Below are 22,865 nucleotides of genomic sequence, written 5' to 3' on the forward strand. Positions count from 1 at the left end.
TTTATTAAATTATAAAAATTAAATTATAAAATATTTAATAATTAAAATTAATAAAAAATTTAGTAATAATTTTTTTTAAATTTAGAAATTTTATAATATATTTTTTAAAATTAAAAGATCAAATAATAAATTTTTTCATAATATAAAATTAGATAGTAAAACTTTTCGTTTTAACTCCACAAATTATGATAATTTACCACTGAAAAAAGCCATATAGACATATGGACACTTATCCTCTGTTTGGATCCTTAATTGTGCAATGGAATTGTGTAGAAATTGAAAAGGAAAAATGAAAAGAAAAGAAAAGAAAATTCTTTTCCATTGTTTGGATGTAAAGGAGAAATAAAAATTTCTCTCTATTTTTCTCCATTTCTCTCTTAATTAAAGAGAAATATTTTGGGCTAATGGAGAGAAATTGACACATCAAATTTCTCCTCTATTCTCTTCCTCATCTTTTCTCTCTTTTAATTTTTGTCTAAACCGAAAAAATAAATAAAAATTAAATTTGTTTTCTTTTCCCTTTTCTTCAAATCCATTAATCCAAATAAAGGGTTAAACTTTGTCTAATAGAATATAATAAAAAAATAATTGTGATTAGATTTTATATTTAATTAGATATAAATAGAACATAAATGGTTTTTATTAGAGTTCAGCATTCGATCGATTCGATTTAATTAGAAACTGAATCGAATTGAATTGAATCGGTCTGATTCAATTTAATACCGTTCGATTTGATGAATTTAAATTTTTAATAAATTTTTTATTTTTTACATTTTATTTTTAATATTTTAAAATTTAATTAAAATATTTTATGATGATGTAATTTCATTATATTATTGAAAATAATATATTATTATCGCGAATCGAATCGAATTGATTTAATTTTTTTAATTTTTTTCTAATTAAAATCAAATCAACTGAAATAATAAAAATTAAAATTAAAATTAAAATTAAACTAAATCAAAATAAATGAAAAAACTAATCAAATTTTAAAATTAATTCAATTACATCAACTGTTTTTCGGTGCTCACCCTATTTCTAACCCCTAAATATCTTCTTTTATAAGGCCCATTAAGAAAGATTATCCCTGGGTGCCTCGCAGAAAAAACATTTTAGTCAACTTCCAATTTGGCCTATAAGAAAATATCCAAATTCTAGGTGGCATTTATGATTTGGGGACTTCTGAAAGTTTTGTCGTTAGAAAAGAGAAGGATAAGGGTGTGGGGTATGCATTGAAGTCGGAGGGGGGGTGGGGAATTTGGATGGAACCTTATTTCCTTTAGCTGGCAAAATCTAAACCTCATTATCGCAACTGTAATAACTAAAAACACTCTTTAACTTTCTATTTTCTGCTAAAAATCATCTACCCCGCTCGTATCTCAATTCCCTCGGTTCGTCTGCAAATCTCTCTCTCTCAATCTAGAGGATGAGATTCAGTTTTCATGTATCAAGAAAATCAATAATGAACAGATAATTCACTTTTCTGAGTTCTTTGTATCCTCAATACTTGTTTATGTTCATGCATCAAGAACAGAAGAAGAAGAAGAAGAAAGGAAGGAAAGAGCAAGAGGAGTGAAGAATTCTCCTCTTGGGTGGAATGGAAGGATTGGAAGGGATAATAGAGAGGCTGTTGGAAGGAAAGAATAACAGAGGGAAACGCATTCAGCTTACTGAATCTGAAATCAGAAACCTTTGTCTCACTGCCAAACAAGTCTTCCTTGCTCAGCCTGTTCTTCTTGAAATACAAGCTCCCATCAACATCTGTGGTATGTCAAATTCACTTTCATTCCCTTCTTTAATTCTTCTCTTCTTCATGTGAAGCACCGCCCAGTGAAGAATGATAAATGGGTGTTAATTTTTTATAATTGATAATCTGTAAATCCTTGTTACTATCTGGAATTTTCTTCGATATGCAGGTGACATACACGGCCAATATCCAGATCTCTTGCGGCTGTTCGAGTATGGTGGATTTCCACCAGATTCCAGCTATCTATTTTTAGGAGATTATGTAGATAGAGGAAAACAAAGTATAGAAACTATATGCCTTCTTCTAGCTTACAAGATCAAGTTCCCAGAAAAATTTTTCCTCCTACGAGGGAACCATGAATGTGCTTCAATCAACAGAATATATGGATTCTATGATGAGTGCAAGCGCCGGTTCAATGTCCGTCTATGGAAAACTTTTACTGAATGCTTCAATTGTTTACCAGTAGCTGCAGTGGTGGACGAGAAAATCCTCTGCATGCATGGTGGTCTCTCACCAGAAATGGAGAACTTGAATCAGATCAGAGCCATAGAACGGCCGGTTGATGTGCCGGACCAGGGCCTTTTGTGTGACCTCCTATGGGCTGATCCTGATAGAGACATCAAAGGATGGGGTGACAACGATAGAGGTGTCTCCTATACATTTGGAGCTGATAAAGTTGCTGAAGTTTTGAAAAAAAATGATCTCGATCTCATATGCCGAGCTCACCAGGTCTTCCTTTTTCTAGTTTCTTGCTGCTTAACCTTCAATTACAACAATGGCTGAAAGAAAAAGAAAATTTTTATGTTGAAAATGGTGAACAGGTAGTTGAAGATGGATATGAATTCTTCGCAGACAGGCAGCTGGTGACCATATTCTCAGCGCCAAACTACTGTGGAGAGTTTAACAATGCAGGTGCGCTAATGCGCGTTGATGAAAGCTTGCTCTGCTCTTTTCAGATTCTGAAGCCCTGTAAAGGAAAAGGACAATTGGAATAGTTTCCAAGCGAAAGTGAGGCATCTCTCGTTTGCCATTGTCAAATTAGCTTGGAACTCATGCCTGTTTTTGACATGTAAAATATTCAGCTTCCAATTGAAAACAAGCCTTATCATAGGATAATTGTTGAAATTGAGATATTATCACAAAGAAAACTCTGTGCATAATACCTTAACCTTGTAGGTGAAACTATTGGTTTGTACCTGATAATCCCAAAAATTACACATCGAATAATACGAGGCCACGTGGAATAACCAATTAAGATTTTGTGTAATGCACTGTAATCTTTGACTCAAATACCCATAATATTAACAGCAGATTTTAAGAGTACAAAAGATAAAATGTGATCTTCAAGTTTTCTAGAAAAATCATGAGGCAAATAGAAGTAGGTTACTGTGAACTAAAACTATACCTCACCTTGTTCTAAACTGCTAGAGAATGGAGTTTGACCTCCAGGTGGTAATTGATCACCACCTCAGGATCTCACTCGTTATCAGTACCTATGAAAACAAATAACTGAGTGCACATTCCCTCTGCTTGTTGCTCAAAATTCCTCACCTGCTTGCAGCTGATACGCTTTGCATTCATTTTTCTTATTCCCTTCTACTTTCTGAATGAATTTCCATTTAACAAATAGGTAGGATAGGCTTCCACGCATTGATAAAAATTTAATGCATAATATTTGGGTATTTTTGCTATATTTCAATTAAATTGTTTTTTCTTCTTCTGTCAGTTCTCTTATTTTGGAATGAGCGAATTCAATTTGTTGTCAACTTAAAAAATTAAAATAAATTAAATTCATAAGAATTCATTCAAATTTTTTCTTATAAAATAAATTATTTCAAATAAAATATTAGTGAAATTGTTAAATATGTCTCCCTTCTAGAGGTTTCACCAGCTAAAATTCATCTTGTTACGAAGGACCTACTAAAATGAGACATGCTGTGAGAAGGGGAACTCTTTTTCCACGGGCGTCCTTAATCCGTGTTCTCTTCTCCGGTTTTGGGCCAGGCAATCTCAATACCATATGGCCACGCCTTTTGTTGTCAATTGGGAGAGAGAGAGCAACTAATATACATAAATATGAACCGTGTATTCATAATCAAGTCCATCATTGCCAATATTTTTCAATCATCAATGAGATTGTGAGTACGATTTAATCCCTTTCTGCTCATTTTTGTTACCCGTTTTGATGTTTGCATGTGGGAAAACCAATACCACAGCAATTTCATTTCCATTATCTTTACTCGCTAATGGTGGAGACAGATAGTTAACAAGCAAACATCTTGTACACTTGTTAAGCACAAGAATCCCAACTAATGTTACATGTTGCATAGTCTTGAAAAATCATTAACAAGTCAACAAATTTAAGCCTTCTCTTGCATCTCAACTAGACATCCTAGAAATTCCAGAAGCAGATCTACAAATAGCTACACAAGAAGCTAAAAACATCTAATGATACAATTCACTCTGATGCAATTAAAAAATACAGTACGCTGAAGCCATCCAATCTGGCTGAAGTAGGGCAGGCCCCGAGCAACACCCTCTGACAGGGGAGTAGCAGCAGCTAGATTGTAACGATGAAAGATGCACTTGAATTTGCCATAAATGATTCAGACTCTATCAACAGAGTAGGTCTCATTGCAGGCATGATAGAATATCCTTCAGTAGCATATTCATCTTTAGATCAAAATGGAACATGCTCATAACTTTCAGTTGGACCACACATGAACTAAACCATGCCTATTGCCAGTATAGATCTCATTACGCTCTTCATCATAGAAAAGTGCTGTTATGTCTTCCAAAGCCTCTGCAACTGTACTTATAGGTGAATGAATCCGCTTAGAGCTACTGCCACTGGGTTCATCACATTTAGGATTGCCATTGCTAGCATTTATTTTGGCCAAGCACTTTCCTGTCAAGATGTTGCTGACATTGATAGAACCAGCTGCACCACAAAGCTAATTATGAGATGAAATGAAATAACCTTCCTCATGCTAACACTCTAGTAAATCACAATAAAGAAGAGCCGAAAAATCTTGAATGAGTAAAGATACTATCAGAATGAGACAAAATACCTATTAAGATCTAACAATTTATCAACCACCAGGTTATCCAGGTAGACTTCCACTATATTGAGTTACTGACATGTTCTATTTGCATCCACTGATTTTCTCCTTTATAGCAACTCCCAAAATTAAAGGAAGAAGAGGATGACTATTCTGATAGTTTCAACCAATCACAATGATATTGAAGCTAGCAAAGATTGTAGCACTCAGCTAAAATCACAAACTGCCTAAACAGACCATAAGTGTTAACCAAAAATGTAGCACGAAAAGGTACCTTTTCCTTCCATCCACTGGTCCTCAGATTCAGCTTTGCAGTAAGAAATAATAAGATCCTGATCACTTGTTATGTATATGTTATTTGTGTTACAGTCAGGATGCCATAAGAGGTGATCCTCAAATGAAGTTACAAGCTCCCCACGAAAATTCCAAACTGCAACAGTCCTATTTCTGAAAGTTAAGAACAACTGGTTCTCATAGAGAAAGATAAATGCAGAGGGAGTCATGAACTCGGTTCTGCTAACTTCCATTAGCTCTGCATTTCGAACCTGCGTAACGGAATATATAAATATTGATATAAAAACAATGCTAATGCATGCAAGAGGATGCTTAAATAGACACAGAACTCACATCAAGGATCTGGAGATTCTCATTTTCCTGCTTAACAAGAAGCTTCTCATTGAATTGTTCGATGAAGTCCACCTTCTTATTCCGATGAAGCAGATGGTTGAAGGCTTTTAGAACTGTTCCATCTTCTATTGATAAAATCTTAAGAGGCACATGGCTAGTTGCTCTATTGAAAATCAACAACATGATTCCTGGACTGATGCAAATAATATAACATATTTATGAGTGAAAAGAACCAAATAGGAGGAAGAAAAAAAAAACAAGGGCAAAAACTTGGCACACATTTCGAAAGTTATTCAATAAGGCAACTGAATAAGAAAAACCAGGCATTAGTTTCTGAAAACCCTCAGATGAAAATCGTATATAAATAATATATAGAAAGACATGATTAACAAGGTTTGTGGCCCGCAATATACTCATGCAAAGGCTCTTAGGTTTGAGTGTTCCCTTATAGTAACTATTCTTATAACTAAAAGTTCCATTAGAATGATAGAGACCAACCACAAGTTCACAGAGGGATTACCTGATTTTGATTTCTTGTACATGTTTATCTGATATAGAGTACAGCATTGTATAGTTTTTAAGGTCAAAAACCTTGTAAACACTGGCCACAGAAATTTATTAAAAAGGAACGTTAGATTTGGTAATGAAACATTTTACAATCACAGAGTAAAACGACTGAAAAGATACCTGTCTTGGGCAGAGTACGTTAGAACCTTTCCATTAACATCATCAAACTCTACAAACCCTGGCCACTTCAAGGACTCAGACTCAAAAAGAGCAAAACCAGCATCTGGCTTGCCCCTCCTTATGTACCTAACAATTTAAATTCAAAGCACTAATTTCACAATTTTTTCTAAAAAATACTATAATAAAATTGACATTAACAATGATATATTCAACGACAAGAAGATATTAACATACTCAATTCTAGTTGATCTGCATTTCAAGGAGCTGAAGTTGTCTGAAGCATAAACTGAAACTGTGATGAGGGAATCATTGTTCTTATTATAGAACAAGCTTCGAATTACTTCATCAGGACTCACATTCAGAAAACATATCCTCTGATTTGTTTCTGCACTTATGGTCATCAAAAGCATGAGTTACAATCATCATGCTTCACTCAATATTACATACCCAAAAAAAAAAATCCTTAATGATACTTAATAGTTCTTTGCAATATCATAATCTCTTGTATTACCTCTACTAAAAGCCGCACAAACACCAGAATGTGCAAGTGCAAAGACAATATCCCGTGCAGCTACAATCTCTATGACTTTAGTTCTCTTCATCAAAAAGGGTAGAACTACTGAACAATGGCCCTTGGGATCATGAGTATCATACTCTTCCTAAAAGAAAGTAAACCAGACTCAATAAATAAGTCTTTCTTGCAACTGAAAAATAAGAATAATAACACTGAATATTCCATACCCATGTTAAAAGAGATGGACCAGATCAAAACTTATTTCTTTTCTGACGCCCATAAATAACAACAAAAACCAGAAAAAAATTAAGAGTGGACATGAATCAGCAACATTCTCAGTTCATAGACAAGGCACCATCTTGTAACAAGTAGTAGTAGTAACTGAGACATCTAATGGAAAGCTACAATCATATCAGACTTTGAAGAGACTCGTAAAATTACAACTTCTTTTCTTTCCCCATCATAACAGAATTTGGGAATTTGACCAAAATTTTGTTAAAAGAAAAAAAATAACGGGGAAACTGGTGAAATGCGAGCAATTGGGGAGGGGGACGAAGAGAGAAAGAGAGAGAATACCGTCAAACTCATATTGCGAAACCTCTCCTGGGCATTGCTCATACTGAAAGCACGATCTCGCTTAGAAGAAATTTCGCGCCTCTGCAACTTCTTAACAGTGTTGGCAAATCCATTGGCAAGAGGCCTTTTCTTCGCCAATATCCTCCTTCCCGAGCACGGCCTGGGATTCGCCGATATCCTCCTCCCTTCCATCCTCCTAAGGTAGTTGTATTTCACCGCCTGACCCGAGAGACGGAGAAGGAAATCAACACCCCCCCTCCCTCTCAATCTCTTCACCTTGAATTTCAATTCTACCCTGTTTACAGAAACCCTAAAACAGAAGAAAGAAATAAAGAAAGAGTACTCACTTCTCGGCCCCGAGGCCAAACCCTAAATTATTGAAACAGAAAGGAAAGGAAAAGCATAGAAGTCGAAATCAATTGCTTGAGCAAAAACCCTCTCTCTGTCTCTCTCTTCGAGTCGGTCACTGCTATCTCTCCAAAAACCAAAAATATCAGGAGGAGCCTGCCATTAATATATTATTTTTTCTATTCAATTTAAACTTTTGAATTAATTTTAAGCTTTCATTTGATTTAAAAAAAAAAAAAAAGAAAAAAAAAAAAGGGAAAACCATGTGCTCATTATTGTGGATTGAAACGGTAAAATTATTTTTTCTAAAAAATAAATAAATATTATTAAAATAAATATGAAAAAAGTTATTTTATATTTTAATATACTCGAAATAAAAATAATTTTAAAAAACTCCTACCACCATATCCGTGCATAAAAAAATTATGAAAATTATTTTTTTATTAAAAATATTTTTTTAAAAAAAAATTTGTATTTTTTTAACTTTAATACACTTAAAATTAAACAATATGAAATAAATTATTTTATTACAAAATATTTTTATAAAAAATACACAGAAAACATTTTTTTGAAAAAAATATTTTCTAAATATAAATTATTTTTTATAAATAAATTAAAATTATATTTATTACAATAATAAAATATCTCTTTATTTTTAAAATTAATTTTTTTATCCTGAATTTTGGATAAATAGAAATATGTTAAACAAAGATTTAACACTAATTAATATAGATGAAATACCAAAAGAATGCTTATGAATACTAAAAATTCATTTACTGTCAAATTTTTAACCCCATTTTTATATCCAAGGAAAATAAAGGGAATGGGAAACATAGAGACACAGAGTAAAACTAAATTTATTTTATTTTTTCTGTTTAATTAAAAGGAAATTAAAAAAAAAAAGGAGGAAAATAATATTTATAATTTTTCACGATTCATTATAAAAAAAAAACTAAATATTTTTCATTTTTTTAGCCTTTTTCATGATTAATCATTAAAAGAAACTTTTAAAATGTCTTAAAATATATTTTTGTTTTTCTAAAGCCATTCTTTTTAATTTTTTATAAATTTGTAATTAAAATTTAATTGTACTATTAATGATTTTTTAAAAATTTTATAATTAATAACTAATGTATTGATTTAAAATTATTTAAAAGAAATTAATTTGATATATTAAATTAAATTTTTAAAAACTCAAATGTATATAATTGATGTGATATAATAATCGCTCAAAATAAATTATAAAAATCACATGTCAAATATACGGTTTTAAAGGAAAACTTAAACATCGTAACATTTGATTTTTCAAAAATACATTCTCATCCATTTTTAGTAGAATGAAATTTAACGAAAAATTATCTAGCAGATAAAATTTAACAGATTCCATTACGTTTATAATCGCGAGATCTTTTATTCACCAGATAAATTTTTAAAATATCTAATAATCAAATTCAACCTTTTTACAGATATACATTCTTATATATTCATCGATTTTATGCGTTTACTTGAATATGGAGGTGATTAATATTTATATCCACCCCTCACATTAATAGTAAATTAATTTAAATAATATAATCACTATTTACTTTAAAATTTAAATTTAATTATAAAATCATTATCCACTTGTAAATTTATATATATAATTAAAATTTTATTAACTTTAAATTAATTTAAATAATTATCAATTTTAAAATTTAAATTTAATTATATATTTATAAACAACTAGATAAAGTAGATAACATTTTATTTATTTATAATTGAAAATTCTAAAAGTTAAAATTTATTAAAATTCAATAAATTATTATTATTATAAGTAGTAATTTAATTCTCCTAAATTAAAACTAATAAATTTAAAAATTAATTTCACTTGTATAATATTATAAATATTTTTTATTCTAAATAAATATTATAATAAAAATTATTACTATAATATTATAAATATTTTTTATTCTAAATAAATATTATAATAAAAATTATTACTATAAATATTAAATAAATTAATGTTATAATTATTTTTTTTTTTGAAATAGGGAGTTGGGGGAATCCAACCTTAGATCTCTCAGATTTATCAGGATACACTTTCCATCAGACTAAGTCTCGGAGTGCATTAATGTTATAATTATTAAATGTTATATGTTATAAAATAGAATATAAAAAATTTACAATAATTATTAATTATAGCTATTTTAATTTACTATTTATATTATTCTAATTTATAAATTTACCGATAGATACAAATATTTAAGACTAGTAGAATAATCAAGAAGATTACTTATAAATATCATTAAAAGAATAAAATAAAATTTTATGATAATAATTAGAATATCAAGCATTAGATAAATGTTGTTTATTTATGAGTACAATCATTTATCAAAATAATTATTAAAAAAAAAGATAAAGACACAAAAATTCTTCGATATAAATTAAGTTATAGTTTTATAAATCAAATGAAATAGTGGGATTTCACATTGTGGATAATGATATTATTATTCTCCAGTGTTATAATTTTTTTACTACTCTTAAAATTATTATTTACTTTTTTAATAATATATAAATTAATTATTATAATTTTCTTTTATTTTTAAAATTTGCTTAAAATATCTTTTAATATTTAATAAAAATTTAATATTTTAAAAAAATATAAAATATATTTTTTAATATGTATAAAAAGGTAAAGTAGACAAAAAAAAATTATAAAATGGTGAGAGTATTATTTAATTTAATATTAGATTTGTTAGAAAATATGAAAGTTTTGAATGTACAAAATACAATCAGGTTAAAATTTTAAATTAATAATTATTAAAATACATTTAAATATTAATTAATTACCATGAATTAAATTTAAAAACTAAAAATTCAAATCTAATAGCTAAACATTGTGATAAGATTTTAATATTTTAATATTTTTAATTAATATTTAAATTTGTTATTTTAATAATTTTACCTCAAAAATTTTAATTTTTTATTTATTAAAATTTAAAATTGTTAATAATTATCCTCTCTAATTACCAAATAAAATTAATTAAATTTAAAAATAATAAACTTGCATTAATTTTAGATAATAAATATCTAAAATCATTTTAAGTGATATTTAAAATAATTTATTAATTTAAAATTATTTGTATAATAAAATTATTATATATTTTTAAATTTTAAAACAGGATAAATAAATAAATAGTTTAGGGTATAATCGGCAATCATAATATTCATTTCTCTTTACACTTTCACAATAGATATTCCAGTAATTATATGGTTAGAAAGATAAATATATGTTGAGAAAAAAGCATATTAGAACTGAATATGTGGATCCTTTAAGAGTTTTTCGAAAGATTTAGCGGACGAGATAAAACTACTTTTCAAATTGAATCATTTTTCATTTAATGGAGATATTTGCTATTCAGTATGAACCATTAATAGCAGTCAATCAAAAATTAATTCTGTTAGAAAGAAATCTAATATTTATTTAAGAAAAATGCAAAAACATTGCAAAAAAAAAAAAAAAAGAAAAGAAAAATAGATGGGAGAGCCGCCCATGAGTTTGATGGTCACCTAAGGGAAATAATTTAGGAAGATTACTATTCTTATAGCATCATCATATGGAGAAACCTCAACCATCCTCTTTAAATGGTAAATTAAAAAGTTAAATTTATTCGTCAATTATATAATGATATGAAAATATTAAATTTATTTATTTTTAATTTAAATTTATTTATAAATTATCATTAAGAATCTAAATAAAACAAAATAAATTTAAAAAAATGTAACTGATACTAATAAATGACATGCCTTTATTTAGTCTTTTAATAATAATTTAAGGTTTGGACTAACAAATAAAATTTAATATTTTTGATTTAATATGGTGATAAATACGTGATGAATATTTTTGATTGATTTAACATAATGGTAAGTGCATGAATATTTTTGATTGATTTAACATGGTGGTAAGTGGATGATAATAGTGGGAGATCTCATATTCTACTCCCTCAATTCCTAATCCTATTTCAAAAAAAAATATATTATTTTTAATTATCTTATTTTTGAAAAAAATTAATCAATCAATTAATATAACATTCTTATACACTGATAGTTTAATATTACAGGATAAGACAAAAACTTAGTAAATACTATTTGGAATTGAATAAGAATTTCATCCTCTCCATAAGACGCATATAATCATGTGGATAATAAGAATACGAGATAAAAATCGAAGTAGAAAATAACTCAAAAATATAAATATGAAAACTACAAACATGTTTAGGTCTCCTGTGAAAACTCTATATGCCTATAATCAGGTGGATAATAGAAATACGAGATAAGAACCGAAGTAGAAAACAACTCAAAGATATAAATATGAAAACTACATACATGTTAAGGTCTCCAATGAGAAAGTATGTTTTTTTTTTTATACTCTTCTGCCAGCAGAAAGGATAACAATAATAATTAAAAAAAAAAAAAAAACAAAATTAAAAAGCGGATAAAGAAAACATAAAAATGCTTCCTATAGTTTTCCTTGCACTCGTAAAACTTTGTGGTTTCCTATGAACCTCTAGAGAAATACTCTGTGAAAGAAAGAGCGCGTTGCACTTCCGATGATCAAGTTGTCTCAAAATTATAATCTTTCCCAATGACCTGAGCCAATTCCGCAGAAAAGTTTTGACGCCTTGCCACTAGCAAAACTTTTGTTAGTATGATCTAATTGGATCACGACAATTTCATTCAAAAAAATTCAGGGCGGAGATAATCGATACTACATATTACGATTCAAAACTCAATTAATGACATTGACCAGTTCGACTACAGATCCAATGGCTGCAACCCCACCCCTTTCAAGCAGAGAGAGAGCTAACTCACATTCATGCCATCCTCTCAACCCACTGGCCAATTTCTTCAGAGTTTCCACCCTCACTTCTTGAATCCAAGCTGGAGTAAAACTCACCACTAAATGTACTAAACAAGAGACATAAGCTTTCCAAGTGGCTGGATGACAGCCAAGTGATATGTTTCCTTCCAATACCCCTGCCAAAAAGTCCATGTGGGCCCCTACTATATGGGCCCTTCTAGACAGTGCCCATGCTGGAGATCTGGCCCCAACGCCCCATGCATAAGACCCTGTGAAAATCAACAAGTATGCCATCGCATATCCTTCCACTATACGGGAAACTACACTCACCCCACCATGTTTCGCATCCCTGGACGAGAGCAACCAGGTTGGGATAGTCTCCATGTAAAGCTCTTGAACTAGATTCATCCCACCTGACACGCAAACAAGGCTTGCACCCAGCATGGCTGCCTCCCTCGCCTTTGTAGCAGCAAGGGATAAAGATGCTTGGCTAGACTTCAGGCGAGAGGACTTTGAGCTTGGCCATCTTGCAGTTGATTCCCTAGCATGTTCTCCTACAAGACTTGTAATCAAACCATTGACATACTGAATATCCTGTATTGTCTGACAAGAGCGAAGGTAAAGAAAACCTGGTGCCAAGGATCCAATAACACCAGGAACCCCTATAGTGCTACCCAGTAGACCACACACGCTGCTCTGATAGGTTAACAAAGATGTGGAAGCATTAACTGATCCTAAGAATGATGAGAAGCAACTTCTTAGAAGCTGAGCAACTGCTTCTTTATTTTGCCTGAACACAGAGCGAGCACAAGATACAACTATGTAATCATGCCACCGACGGACCTTTTGGGACCACAGAGAGCCAATTATAGGAACGCTGGGCCAAGGGCAACCTGATGCACAGTTCTCCAAAGCTGGCCCAACTACAGCATGAATGTGATCAAGGCCCTTGTTGAGTTTGAAAGTAATGGTTAAACTGACCAGAGCTGCCATTGGCAACGGAAGCATGACAGGTGAAAGCCCTGCAGCTGCAAAAAGTTAGAAAGACTTCAGAAAATAAAATAAGTAATCTTATTATCTAGCAAAATATCAATATGTGTTATTTGTTAAACATCCAATTATTAGAAACAGTTTAGCTAACAACAACAACAACAAAAATAAAACTTATCCCCTGACTTCTCAGGGTCCAGGAAACAGTTTAGCCAAATGGCAAAAATCATAAAAATTCCACAATGAGGAGGAGAAAACAAAAAATACACTGAATACAAACTAGCAACAAGGAAAGGGCCCCCTCAAAAGCAGCCATATTCCAAACAGTTCTCCTGAGTGCAATTAGTAATCAAAATAAAAAAGGGAGCAGTCTAACGGATCTCTAGCTGTGGAGAGTGAGTGATAAGAAAATTAAGCTAGACCTAACTCACCCCAAACCCCCCCCCCCAAAAAAAAAAAGAAGAAGCAAGCTCAAGAGCGAAGGTATACATTATCCACATATCTAATCGATATGGAATACTAAATGAACCCTCACACCCAGGGTTAACACTTGGAGTGGGACACTTTTGGGAGGCCTAACATCAATTAAGAAAATAGACCTAGGCATAACTCACTCTAAAAAGCTGGCTCAAGGAGAGAGAGAGGGAGAGGATGGAGGATTAGCCAAGTTTTATAAGGGACACATTACCACGTATCTAATTGATGTGGGATCCTTAATATAGACCATTATTTATTGTACTAGTAGAAGTTTAAGGCTTGCAACTTGAAGGAGGTGCAGAACAAATCTTAAGAGCATAACCACTTCAAGCAAAAATATCAAAGGTAGAATTCTCCCGTCTAAAGAATCTTCTTCAGCAAACCATAACTCAGTAGTGTTACCCATTTATAACCCAAAAATGCAAACATTAACGTGCACATTTCATTGCACAACACTTTGTTGTTGCTCAAGTATACATATCTTTATATAAACTGTCAACTCAAAATGAAATTAGAATAGATTATTGTTATATAAGACAGCATGAAATTTAAAGTATCTGGTTAAACCTACCAGAGGAACAGCTTGGAAAATCAACTCCTGCAACAGAAAGTATTTCTTTCATTTCAGCCTCAATATATGGAAGGACAGCTGCTGGACTAGGCCAATCTGTTCCATTCATTGGAACTGGTTTCCATGTACCTCGAGTAATTTCTGCAGCAAAATAACTGATAATAGCTCCAATAGATGCAGGAAAAAAGTCAATGAGGTCCCTCAGGCCTGCAAGCATACAAGAGCCTTTTAGGTGCTGTGCTCATATGATGATTAATTGAAAACACACACCATAAAGAGACTTCAGTTTTATTTCCAATAAACATGGCCTTTTTTCTGCTAATGATAAGAAAGAAATTTCAAGCCAAAGAATGGATTAATCAACGGTTAGCACAATCAAAAAAAAGAAAAGAAAATCTCAAAAATTCTTCAACAAACAAGAAAGGGTAGCCTCTATCAACCTGTTGTCAAGTCCCGCGATGAAAGCTTTCCATGAGCACAAGCTGTTAATACTGCCTCAAGCACAAAAGGGATGGCCTCTAACACTTCCCAAGCAGGAAGCATGGGTCTTTGCTGAGGATCTTCTCCACCACTTGAAGTGGACCCACATAAACTGTTGCTTGATAAAGTTGAGGAATTCCCCGAAGAAGTCCCAGTTTTAGTCATTTTTGAGTAAATCATGTTTAAAATTTTGTTAGCAACCTGATGAACAGGATTTCCATTACAGAGTCCAGACAATGTTGAAGCGACACATGACTTGTTCTGACAATACCAAGCTCGTAATTTGGGATAAAAATCAATATATACAGGCTTATCAGATGTTGATTGAAACTGGACTGAGTCACTGTTTATTTCATTTGAAGCAGCAGAATTATGTGATGCAATGCGGCTATTGCGCAACAGTAAAAGGTACTCCAAAGTAAGCCCACCCCCAAATGCTCCTCCTCCTGACAACCACTGGTCAAGAGGGGGTCTATAGAATTTCCATAGACGGAGAAGAAAGAGAAATGCATTAGAAAAAACCATGTAAATCGAGGGCTCATCACTTGAGTTTGATATGTTAGTTGATGTAGGAACAAGTGACCCATATACCTCACAAAGAGGCATTAAAGAAGCAGCTACTTCAGGAATCTGTATGTAGAAACACAAAGAGATCAGGGTGTAAGAAAAAAAAATCATTGTGTAAACAGCAGCATAATCCAGAGTAGTTGAAGCACCAGCTATCCAAGGGGTCGATAATCAATATAGGTGCTTTAGTTCCTGTTGGAACCCTAGTAACAAAATAAACTATCAGAAACCTAAATTGCCCACTAAGCACCTAAATTTTCAAGATATTCATCTTGTGATAGTCCAAGTAAGTTAAAAGAATATGTATAAATGCTACAGAGTCAAATGAAGATTGCGACATGGAATCGAATAACAGAATGTCTATTGTCTAGCTTGATAGCTAGTTAAGAAAACGTAACATATAAGTCAAAATAATTCCACATCCTTCTTCTTTACTTCCTTAATAAAATTTCTTTATATATCCAAAATAAAATTTAAAAAAAAAAAGATTCCATATTAGGAAGAATCTAAAGGTGCACCAAAAGACAAGGTCAAAGTATCTAACTTACAACACCATGCAGAGAAAGCATCTGCACATTATCAATTGTTGAAACTCCAAAAAGAATAGCATTCAGCATAGGCACATAATCAACCAAGTGACTTCTTTGTCCATTGTGAGTAGAAGGTATAGGAGGAGAAAGAAGCTTCACCACATGGCACACCACATGCTCCTAACAAAGGAAAATACAACATAACCACTAAATAATATCTACAAATACGAAGCACCAATAAAACCATGTGTTCCAGGTCCAATAACAAAAATAGTATGTTCAATCAAGAATTCCTAAATCAAGAAACAGAAAACAGAAACTTTTTAAATAGACGCCAAAATCTTCGTTAGGAAGAAGAAAGCACATTCAGTTACAAATATACACACCCCAGAGATTAAAAGAGGTAGGTTAGGAAAAGAGATCTCATTTCACATCCAGAGATCCTCTATAAGTTCTTTATATTCTATTGAAGTACTTCAGATTCAGTTCCATTTCCTTTTTGTCTTTGCTTGTACTCTTTTTTTTTTTTTTTTCTTATTGCTTTCTAGAAGAACATATGTTTTACCTTTAGGTGCACTTTTTTTGGATTACGGATCAGGACTAGAACTTCAACCAAACAAAAGGGGAAAAAACTTGTGGGTATTTGTTAATTTGTCAAATGGTTTTGGTTTAGTGTATGTGCTGGTTGTTTTCATTCTACCAGTAAGACTGCTTGTGGATTTTCTACTCTGTTCAGTTAGCTTGATATCTCTAAGTCTTTGTATTGTATTTTTCTTTTTGGCCTTTCATTTACAGTTATATAGTTTTGCTTATCAAAGTTAACTTTAAAATTAAATTTTAGAATCATCTATAGATCTTTTTTTTTTTTACATTTTTTAGCATGATTAATTAGTCTTCATTGAACATGCTTTTGGGGATTTTTGGTTTGTTTTTTTTTTGGTACTCATAAATTCTTTTTAGCTACTCACAGTGGTTTGACTTCGAGTAATATAGATAGTCTTGTTGAAAATTATTCTGTTTTTTTTCTGGGGATGCATCTCAACTAGACAACTCAGCTTCTTTCTTGGACTCCCTAAACCTCTGATGCTTTCATTCATTTTATTATTAATTGTTTTTTTATTTAAGAACCTTTCTGAACACACATCATTCTTTTCCCATGTAAACTGATATCTATTGGTTCTATAAAGCATGGCTGTCGACAAAGTAGTCCTACAAGTTATAAACCTTAACAGACAAATAAAATAAACAAGGAAAGAAAAAAGAAACAAAAAGCTGATGTGCTTATCCATTTTCCATGTAAATTCCTTGTAGAAGGTACATGCCATCACGCAATCTTTATAGTTCATACTTTTAATATGTCATTTCCTTTTGATTGAGATGTCCACTGTTTCATTAGTACATTTACAAGTATCGCAACCCCTCATTCCATCTCACCATCTTCACAGTTCATGTTTTTACTATATGCATTTTATTTCATTCGAGAGTTCCATGGTGATTTAGCAGTACATTAAAAAGGTTCCAGACTCGACTTTTCTTTCATATTGCGCTATATTGAAGAAATAACAGAAACAAGGATTACTTTATTCATCCAAACAGAAGAACAAAACCATTATAAAATTTCCATGAATTTTGTGAGATTCAAAATGCACTACCTCCAGTTGTCAAAGAAATTTTACAAATTATAAACATCCATACCTTTTTGCTGAATTAGAACTATCTATTTACACATAATCGTATACCCTATAAAGTTCCATATAAGAAGCTTTTATAACAACTACATTGAAAAATTCAGCATTATCGAAGTGCTATGCTACCTGAATGTTCCATCCACGGGTTAGGGATGCCCCACAAAGAATCTTGGCAGCTGCTGACTTCTCCTCCGCTGACCCATCTAGTGCAATATGATACAACTTCTCTATCTCTGCTAAACTTTAGCAGAAGCAATGAAGGAAATCAAATTAACAGATTAACAATATTTTCAATCTGAAATTTAAGTTCAAACCTCTGTCATTTTACCTTGGAGCAGGAGTAGTAAGAAGTAAATTTACAAGAGAATTATCCAATGGTGCTCCTTCCATGAATGTTAACCAAGGAGATTTTTGAACTGGTGGTAAATCTGACACCAGTGAGATAACTGAAGTAGACACATAGCCAGGCCAATAATATGCAGATGCATCAATTAAATTTCTTGTAATGCAAGCTTCTACAATGAGGTGCCTCATGTTTCCACCTGAAAAGCATAACCAATAGCTAGAATATCTTGTAAAGATTCAGAATGGAAAAAAGACAAATTGTTAGTTAAATCCTTTTATTATTGATCATAGTTGTTAAAGGTCCCAGTGAGTGGCGCTAAAACCTGTGCCTCTACTAGGTTGTGGAAAAGCAACATCACAAAGGCATGCCTACCTAAAATTCATAACTGTCAAGTTCTCTCAATGATCAAATGACTCAAATCCAGCACCAGATTAGCAACTTTGCATGTGCCAGAAACCACTACCAGTTCTCCAGATTCCAAGAAATACTGTCTGCTGTGCAGAAAAGTCATTTGATTTCTACCTGATATCACCTCAAGGAGTTGACTGCTTCCAACACTTTATTTCCAAAATCCACACACCTTAAATGAAAAATAAAAACAAAAGCCACTTTTTTGAAGCATCACATCCCCGTTACTCTCTCTCTCTTCCCCCTCCTGCCTTCCCTTGGCCCTCTTTTCTACCTTTTTTTTCTGAAATCAGAAGAAATCTCTTTTATCTCCTGTAACCATTTTGACACATTTCATTTTTTTTCTGTTCATTTTTTGTTCATGCAAGCGCATAATAGTACTGCAGCATTAAGAAGAAGCTCTAATTTTACATAAATAACATTTCTAGGTGGCTTATCTCTAAGTTCACAGTGTTGTTAGTAAATAAAAGTCTCACAGCTGTTTAGACATGCATATATGCCTACTTGTTTTAACAAAAAGCTATTTAGCCTTTGATTGTTCTTGGTTCTAATATTCTAATTTTTCTATGACCAGTAATTGTTCTTTTATGTTATCAAATTAATACTTTGATTAGTTATGAATGCCTAATCCTAATTTTGAATTCCCTTCTTTTTCCTTCGCCGTTAATGTCTCTTGGGTGCATGCCACTGCTTTGTGCCTCAACTCCAAGACCCTTTTGTGCCTCTTATACATCACAATACTATATGTCAACTACACTATTCTAAAATTACCTGCATTGATAGAAGGATCAGTTCGATTAGCATCAACTAAACCACTCTTTGTGTTATTGGAATTGGAAATGAAACTTGCTGCTACTAGAGCTGCACTATTAGCTGCACCAATGACAGATGAAGGTGGGCACAAGAGACCAGAGAAATCTCCAAGGACCTGGAGAGACAATATAAGTTCATGTTTCCTTGAAGTTTGACCATTCCCCTCCACTTGATGTTCCAATGTAGACTCCATGCCACCAGATTTTCCAGCTCCCTGAACAGAAGAGGAAGAAAACCTGGCCTCATCCTCCAAAATATTAGCAATTGCCAAAGGGACAATAGTCAAAAGGATACAAAGACGAGATTCAAGATGTGGAATAGGACCTTCCACAGGGTCGCGTTCCTGGGAAAAAACCACAAAGCATAAAATAAGTATCATCTATATGTTTAGAATATGTCTCAATAGAGAAATGTTGATATGGGATCATCTCAACTCGTTGTACAAGCCGAAGAGCTGAAAGCCAAAGCGCTAAAAAAGTTTCTTGCCAGCTCGCGCGGTTAAGCACTTGGAGTGTCTTAATTGCTTCTGCAATTATAACATGTGAATTAGGAAATAACATAATTGTTTCAGCAATTATAACATGCAAATTAGGAAATAACATAAAAAGCCCTTGCAGCTGCCAAACATAATATTTTTTTATTTAATCAAAATTTAAATAAATAAGGAGAAATTTAATATCTGTATTTATACAAGTGACCAGATCAAGATCTCTTCAAAAGAATCACCTGTAAGGATAGCAACAGATGGTCTAATATGAAGTTGCTTCCCATCCATAGCATTCTCCATGTATATATCTAAGGATACCCAACGAGAAGATTGCCCGGACTCTGAATTGCAATAAGACATATGCTTGCATGGTTTAATATCAATAAGCATTCGAATGATCTGGTGCCGGTTTAATTGGTATTCAGAATCATAAACTCTCTGAATATTAGCTAATAATCTTTCCAAAAGCTGATTAGCTGATTCTGCATTGGAGGATGCCAATTTATTGGCCTTGTAAAACAACAACCTCTGCAGGAGGCCATTGAATATTTCAGGCCTATAAAAAAATAAAATAGAATAAAATAACAACAACAAAAACAAAAACAATAATAATACCAATAATAAATTCCTGAATGAAGATAATTTTTGCAGATGCAGGTTTTTATCACAGGCAACCAACTTAAGAAGTAAGGTGATATTTTACCCAACTTTAGTGAGACATAAAGTCAAAAACTATTACTGCAACTGTAGCTAAAAAATAAAGATGGAAGAAAAGTACATGTCTTCGTCTTTCCTGCCCCACTATTGAATTCTCAATAAAAGCATAAAACAGAAACACAACAGCCACTGCCTTCTCATTCCACTTTCTGCTAACCAGATGTGGATCCAAATGTCAATGACCTTGTCCTATCTATTAAATGTACAATAAATGTGAGCAAAGACTTCTAATTTCAGAAACTAGTTAGCAGACCTTGGAAAATCATACTGGATAAACCCTATTATAAGAAAGCAAATATTATGCATCACATGATACAACAAACAAAGGAAATTACTAAAAAGGATTTATCAAATGTGTCATACATTATGACCTTATTGGCAATGGGTGTTCCCTTCCATCATGATATGCACATAAATGATGCTTATTTGTTCAAAATCCTATAGGTTTGGATGGTATAACCTTTATGGATTAACAAAATGCAAACAGTTGGTTCACGTTGATACATATGCATACATTTATATAACTCCCTAATGTAATACACCTGAACCATAGAAACCAAACTCGAGGGTATAGAAATGAAATTGAAATGAAATTAAAATTCATTCCATTTCGAGATACAAGTTGAGAACATAAGAAATTAATTGTGAAAATTAGATGAACAGCTGGAAATAGGCTTGGGATAAAACTAGGAACTTTCAGAACAATCCACACAGGTAAATAGTGTAATCTCTTTTGAGTCTTGACTTGAGAATAACAAACTGCACAATGCAATTTTCCGGAAACTTTTTCATAAAAAGAAAAAAAGTTCATGCGGCAGCAGAATTAGAAGGCAAATTGAATGGAGAATAATTTACCATACATGTTCAAGTAAACAATGCGAAGTAGAACCATTGCTTTTCTACTCTCCGTTAGTTTTACCAACACCTCAATGGCAAAAAGAGAATTTGTTTTCCTTAAAAGTTCAAGATGCTCATATCTTCCAACGTTATAGTTTCCCCTGGCATCAACATCCATATCCTTATTATCAGCACTTCCAAATGGTCCACTTGGTCCATCTGGGGTCTTCATTAGTAATCCCCAGTCATTGAAAGTGCTGTCAATCAAGCCAACAACAATGCTAAAAAAGAAGAGCACCAGAACTTGTCCAAGCTCCTGAACCTGAACTCTGTAAGTATGGGAAAGCTGCAAAGCCGCATCAACAGATTTTATTATCCTACAAAGCCAGCAGAGCATGAACTCCACAGTTAAAGTAGGGTGATTAAATATGAAATAGTATAACATACTTCTTATCTAGCATTCTAACCAACCAAATGTCATAGAAATCAGACCAATCACATTGATAACTGACATTAACTTAAAAACAAACACAAATGTTAACATTATTTTAAAAAGGAAAGAAAATCAAAGGATGTTGTTGACCAAATGTCATAGAGTTACAGTAAAACCTCGAGTCAAAAGAACCTCTACCTGCTACACTTACATAGACAAAGATTAAAACACGTACTTCTGTTTGCAAGCCTCTTCGCCAATTGAATCAAGAGAAAATGCATATCGGCCGAGCAATTCAAGATAGAGTCTATAAGCCTCTGGTTGAGACCGTCGATTAGGGATAACTCTGCAAAAAACGATACGCCATTGAAGGAGGACAGAACCAAAACGACACCGTTCAAACAAATACACTAAAATTACACATAGGAGAGCGGAACCTGGCGGAGAGGAGCGACAGGACATGGATGGGAGAGAGGAGGCGAGACGAGAGAGCTTGCTGAAGGAACTTCCATAGAGAAGGATGATTATTATGAAAACAGATATAAGAAACAAGTACATGCCCTAACTCCGGGCTCGGCAAGCTCATCCCCAAGGAGAGAATACATTTTCCGACTTCCATAGCCCAAGGCAACGGAGCTTCCTGACGGTGGTGGCAAATCTTGATTGTCTCCAAGATTGTTTCCTCCATTTCACGCTCTCTCCTGATCTCCAGCTCCATCAAAGCGTAAGCATTAGCCTTCAGGTGGTATTAGATTCTTCGATTTTGAGTGTGCAGTTTAGAAACGACCGCGCAGAGAGCTAAGCAGTATAAACAGAAAGTCACAATTGTGTTTGTTTGGATTTTGTGTCACGTGATCAGCACCCACCTCCAGCGTGCCTGTCTTCTCTCTCAAATTTCTTTAGCTTTTGCCTCAGCAGGCTGCGTCACCTAACCGCGGTCCACAGCACGCCACCTTTACTTACCAATTACCATCTATGCGAACTTTCAACGCCACTAATTAAAGACTGACTTCAGAATTTTACATATCACTCTCTAATTTATAATATTATATATAACTCTATTAATATATTTTATTTTTAATTATAATAAAGGGATGAAAAATAAGTTATTTGATTATAA

General features: G+C 32.6%; 3 protein-coding genes across 10 annotated transcripts; 1 reads left to right on the forward strand and 2 right to left on the reverse strand.

Annotated features, from left to right (window-relative positions):
- Positions 1–1,039: 1,039 nt before the first annotated feature.
- LOC110622242 (serine/threonine-protein phosphatase PP1 isozyme 1) lies at positions 1,040–2,924 on the forward strand. The gene is made up of 3 exons (XM_021766695.2): positions 1,040–1,766; positions 1,917–2,476; positions 2,569–2,924. The coding sequence occupies exons 1-3, from the start codon at positions 1,598–1,600 to the stop codon at positions 2,740–2,742; spliced, it is 903 nt and encodes a 300-aa protein (XP_021622387.1). The 5' UTR covers positions 1,040–1,597; the 3' UTR covers positions 2,743–2,924.
- Positions 2,925–4,010: 1,086 nt separating this feature from the next.
- Positions 4,011–7,715, reverse strand: LOC110623121. Of its 2 annotated transcripts, XM_021768018.2 has the most exons (8): positions 7,214–7,715; positions 6,635–6,782; positions 6,358–6,508; positions 6,124–6,249; positions 5,957–6,037; positions 5,437–5,629; positions 5,084–5,354; positions 4,011–4,688 (listed from the first exon to the last, which is right to left on the reverse strand). In XM_021768018.2, exons 1-8 carry the CDS (start codon positions 7,403–7,405, stop codon positions 4,453–4,455), a joined length of 1,398 nt encoding a protein of 465 aa, XP_021623710.1. In that variant the 5' UTR covers positions 7,406–7,715; the 3' UTR covers positions 4,011–4,452. The 2 variants fall into 2 exon arrangements, with proteins under 2 accessions (XP_021623710.1, XP_043815996.1); XM_043960061.1 differs by lacking the exon at positions 5,957–6,037.
- Positions 7,716–11,906: 4,191 nt separating this feature from the next.
- LOC110622505 (mediator of RNA polymerase II transcription subunit 33A) lies at positions 11,907–22,605 on the reverse strand. 7 transcript variants are annotated; one of them, XM_021767017.2, is made up of 12 exons: positions 22,183–22,605; positions 21,981–22,091; positions 21,336–21,689; positions 19,998–20,314; positions 19,706–19,797; positions 19,230–19,614; positions 18,033–18,246; positions 17,831–17,945; positions 16,035–16,196; positions 14,880–15,549; positions 14,440–14,646; positions 11,907–13,423 (listed from the first exon to the last, which is right to left on the reverse strand). In XM_021767017.2, the coding sequence occupies exons 1-12, from the start codon at positions 22,461–22,463 to the stop codon at positions 12,330–12,332; spliced, it is 4,002 nt and encodes a 1,333-aa protein (XP_021622709.1). In that variant the 5' UTR covers positions 22,464–22,605; the 3' UTR covers positions 11,907–12,329. The 7 variants fall into 7 exon arrangements, with proteins under 7 accessions (XP_021622709.1, XP_021622708.1, XP_021622711.1 ...); XM_021767016.2 differs by having other exon boundaries at positions 11,907–13,429; positions 22,183–22,603; XM_021767019.2 differs by having other exon boundaries at positions 11,907–13,429; positions 21,336–21,658; positions 22,183–22,426.
- Positions 22,606–22,865: the final 260 nt, after the last annotated feature.

The sequence above is a fragment of the Manihot esculenta genome, chromosome 9, assembly GCF_001659605.2.
Source record: "Manihot esculenta cultivar AM560-2 chromosome 9, M.esculenta_v8, whole genome shotgun sequence".
NCBI classification, from domain to species: domain Eukaryota; kingdom Viridiplantae; phylum Streptophyta; class Magnoliopsida; order Malpighiales; family Euphorbiaceae; genus Manihot; species Manihot esculenta.

Excerpts from the sequence above, each read along its gene's own strand:
- LOC110622242 (XM_021766695.2), top strand. The coding sequence starts at position 1,598 with ATGGAAGGATTGGAAGGGATAATAGAGAGGCTGTTGGAAGGAAAGAAT. Across the intron at positions 1,767-1,916 it reads AGCTCCCATCAACATCTGTG|GTGACATACACGGCCAATAT; the intron begins GTATGTCAAATT and ends TTCGATATGCAG. Across the intron at positions 2,477-2,568 it reads TCATATGCCGAGCTCACCAG|GTAGTTGAAGATGGATATGA; the intron begins GTCTTCCTTTTT and ends AATGGTGAACAG.
- LOC110623121 (XM_021768018.2), bottom strand. The coding sequence starts at position 7,405 with ATGGAAGGGAGGAGGATATCGGCGAATCCCAGGCCGTGCTCGGGAAGG. Across the intron at positions 6,250-6,357 it reads TGCAGATCAACTAGAATTGA|GTACATAAGGAGGGGCAAGC; the intron begins GTATGTTAATAT and ends TTAAATTGTTAG. Across the intron at positions 5,355-5,436 it reads AGAATCTCCAGATCCTTGAT|GTTCGAAATGCAGAGCTAAT; the intron begins GTGAGTTCTGTG and ends TCCGTTACGCAG.
- LOC110622505 (XM_021767016.2), bottom strand. The coding sequence starts at position 22,463 with ATGGAGCTGGAGATCAGGAGAGAGCGTGAAATGGAGGAAACAATCTTG. Across the intron at positions 20,315-21,335 it reads CGCATTGTTTACTTGAACAT|GCCTGAAATATTCAATGGCC; the intron begins GTATGGTAAATT and ends ATTTTTTTATAG. Across the intron at positions 14,647-14,879 it reads ATCGCGGGACTTGACAACAG|GCCTGAGGGACCTCATTGAC; the intron begins GTTGATAGAGGC and ends GTATGCTTGCAG.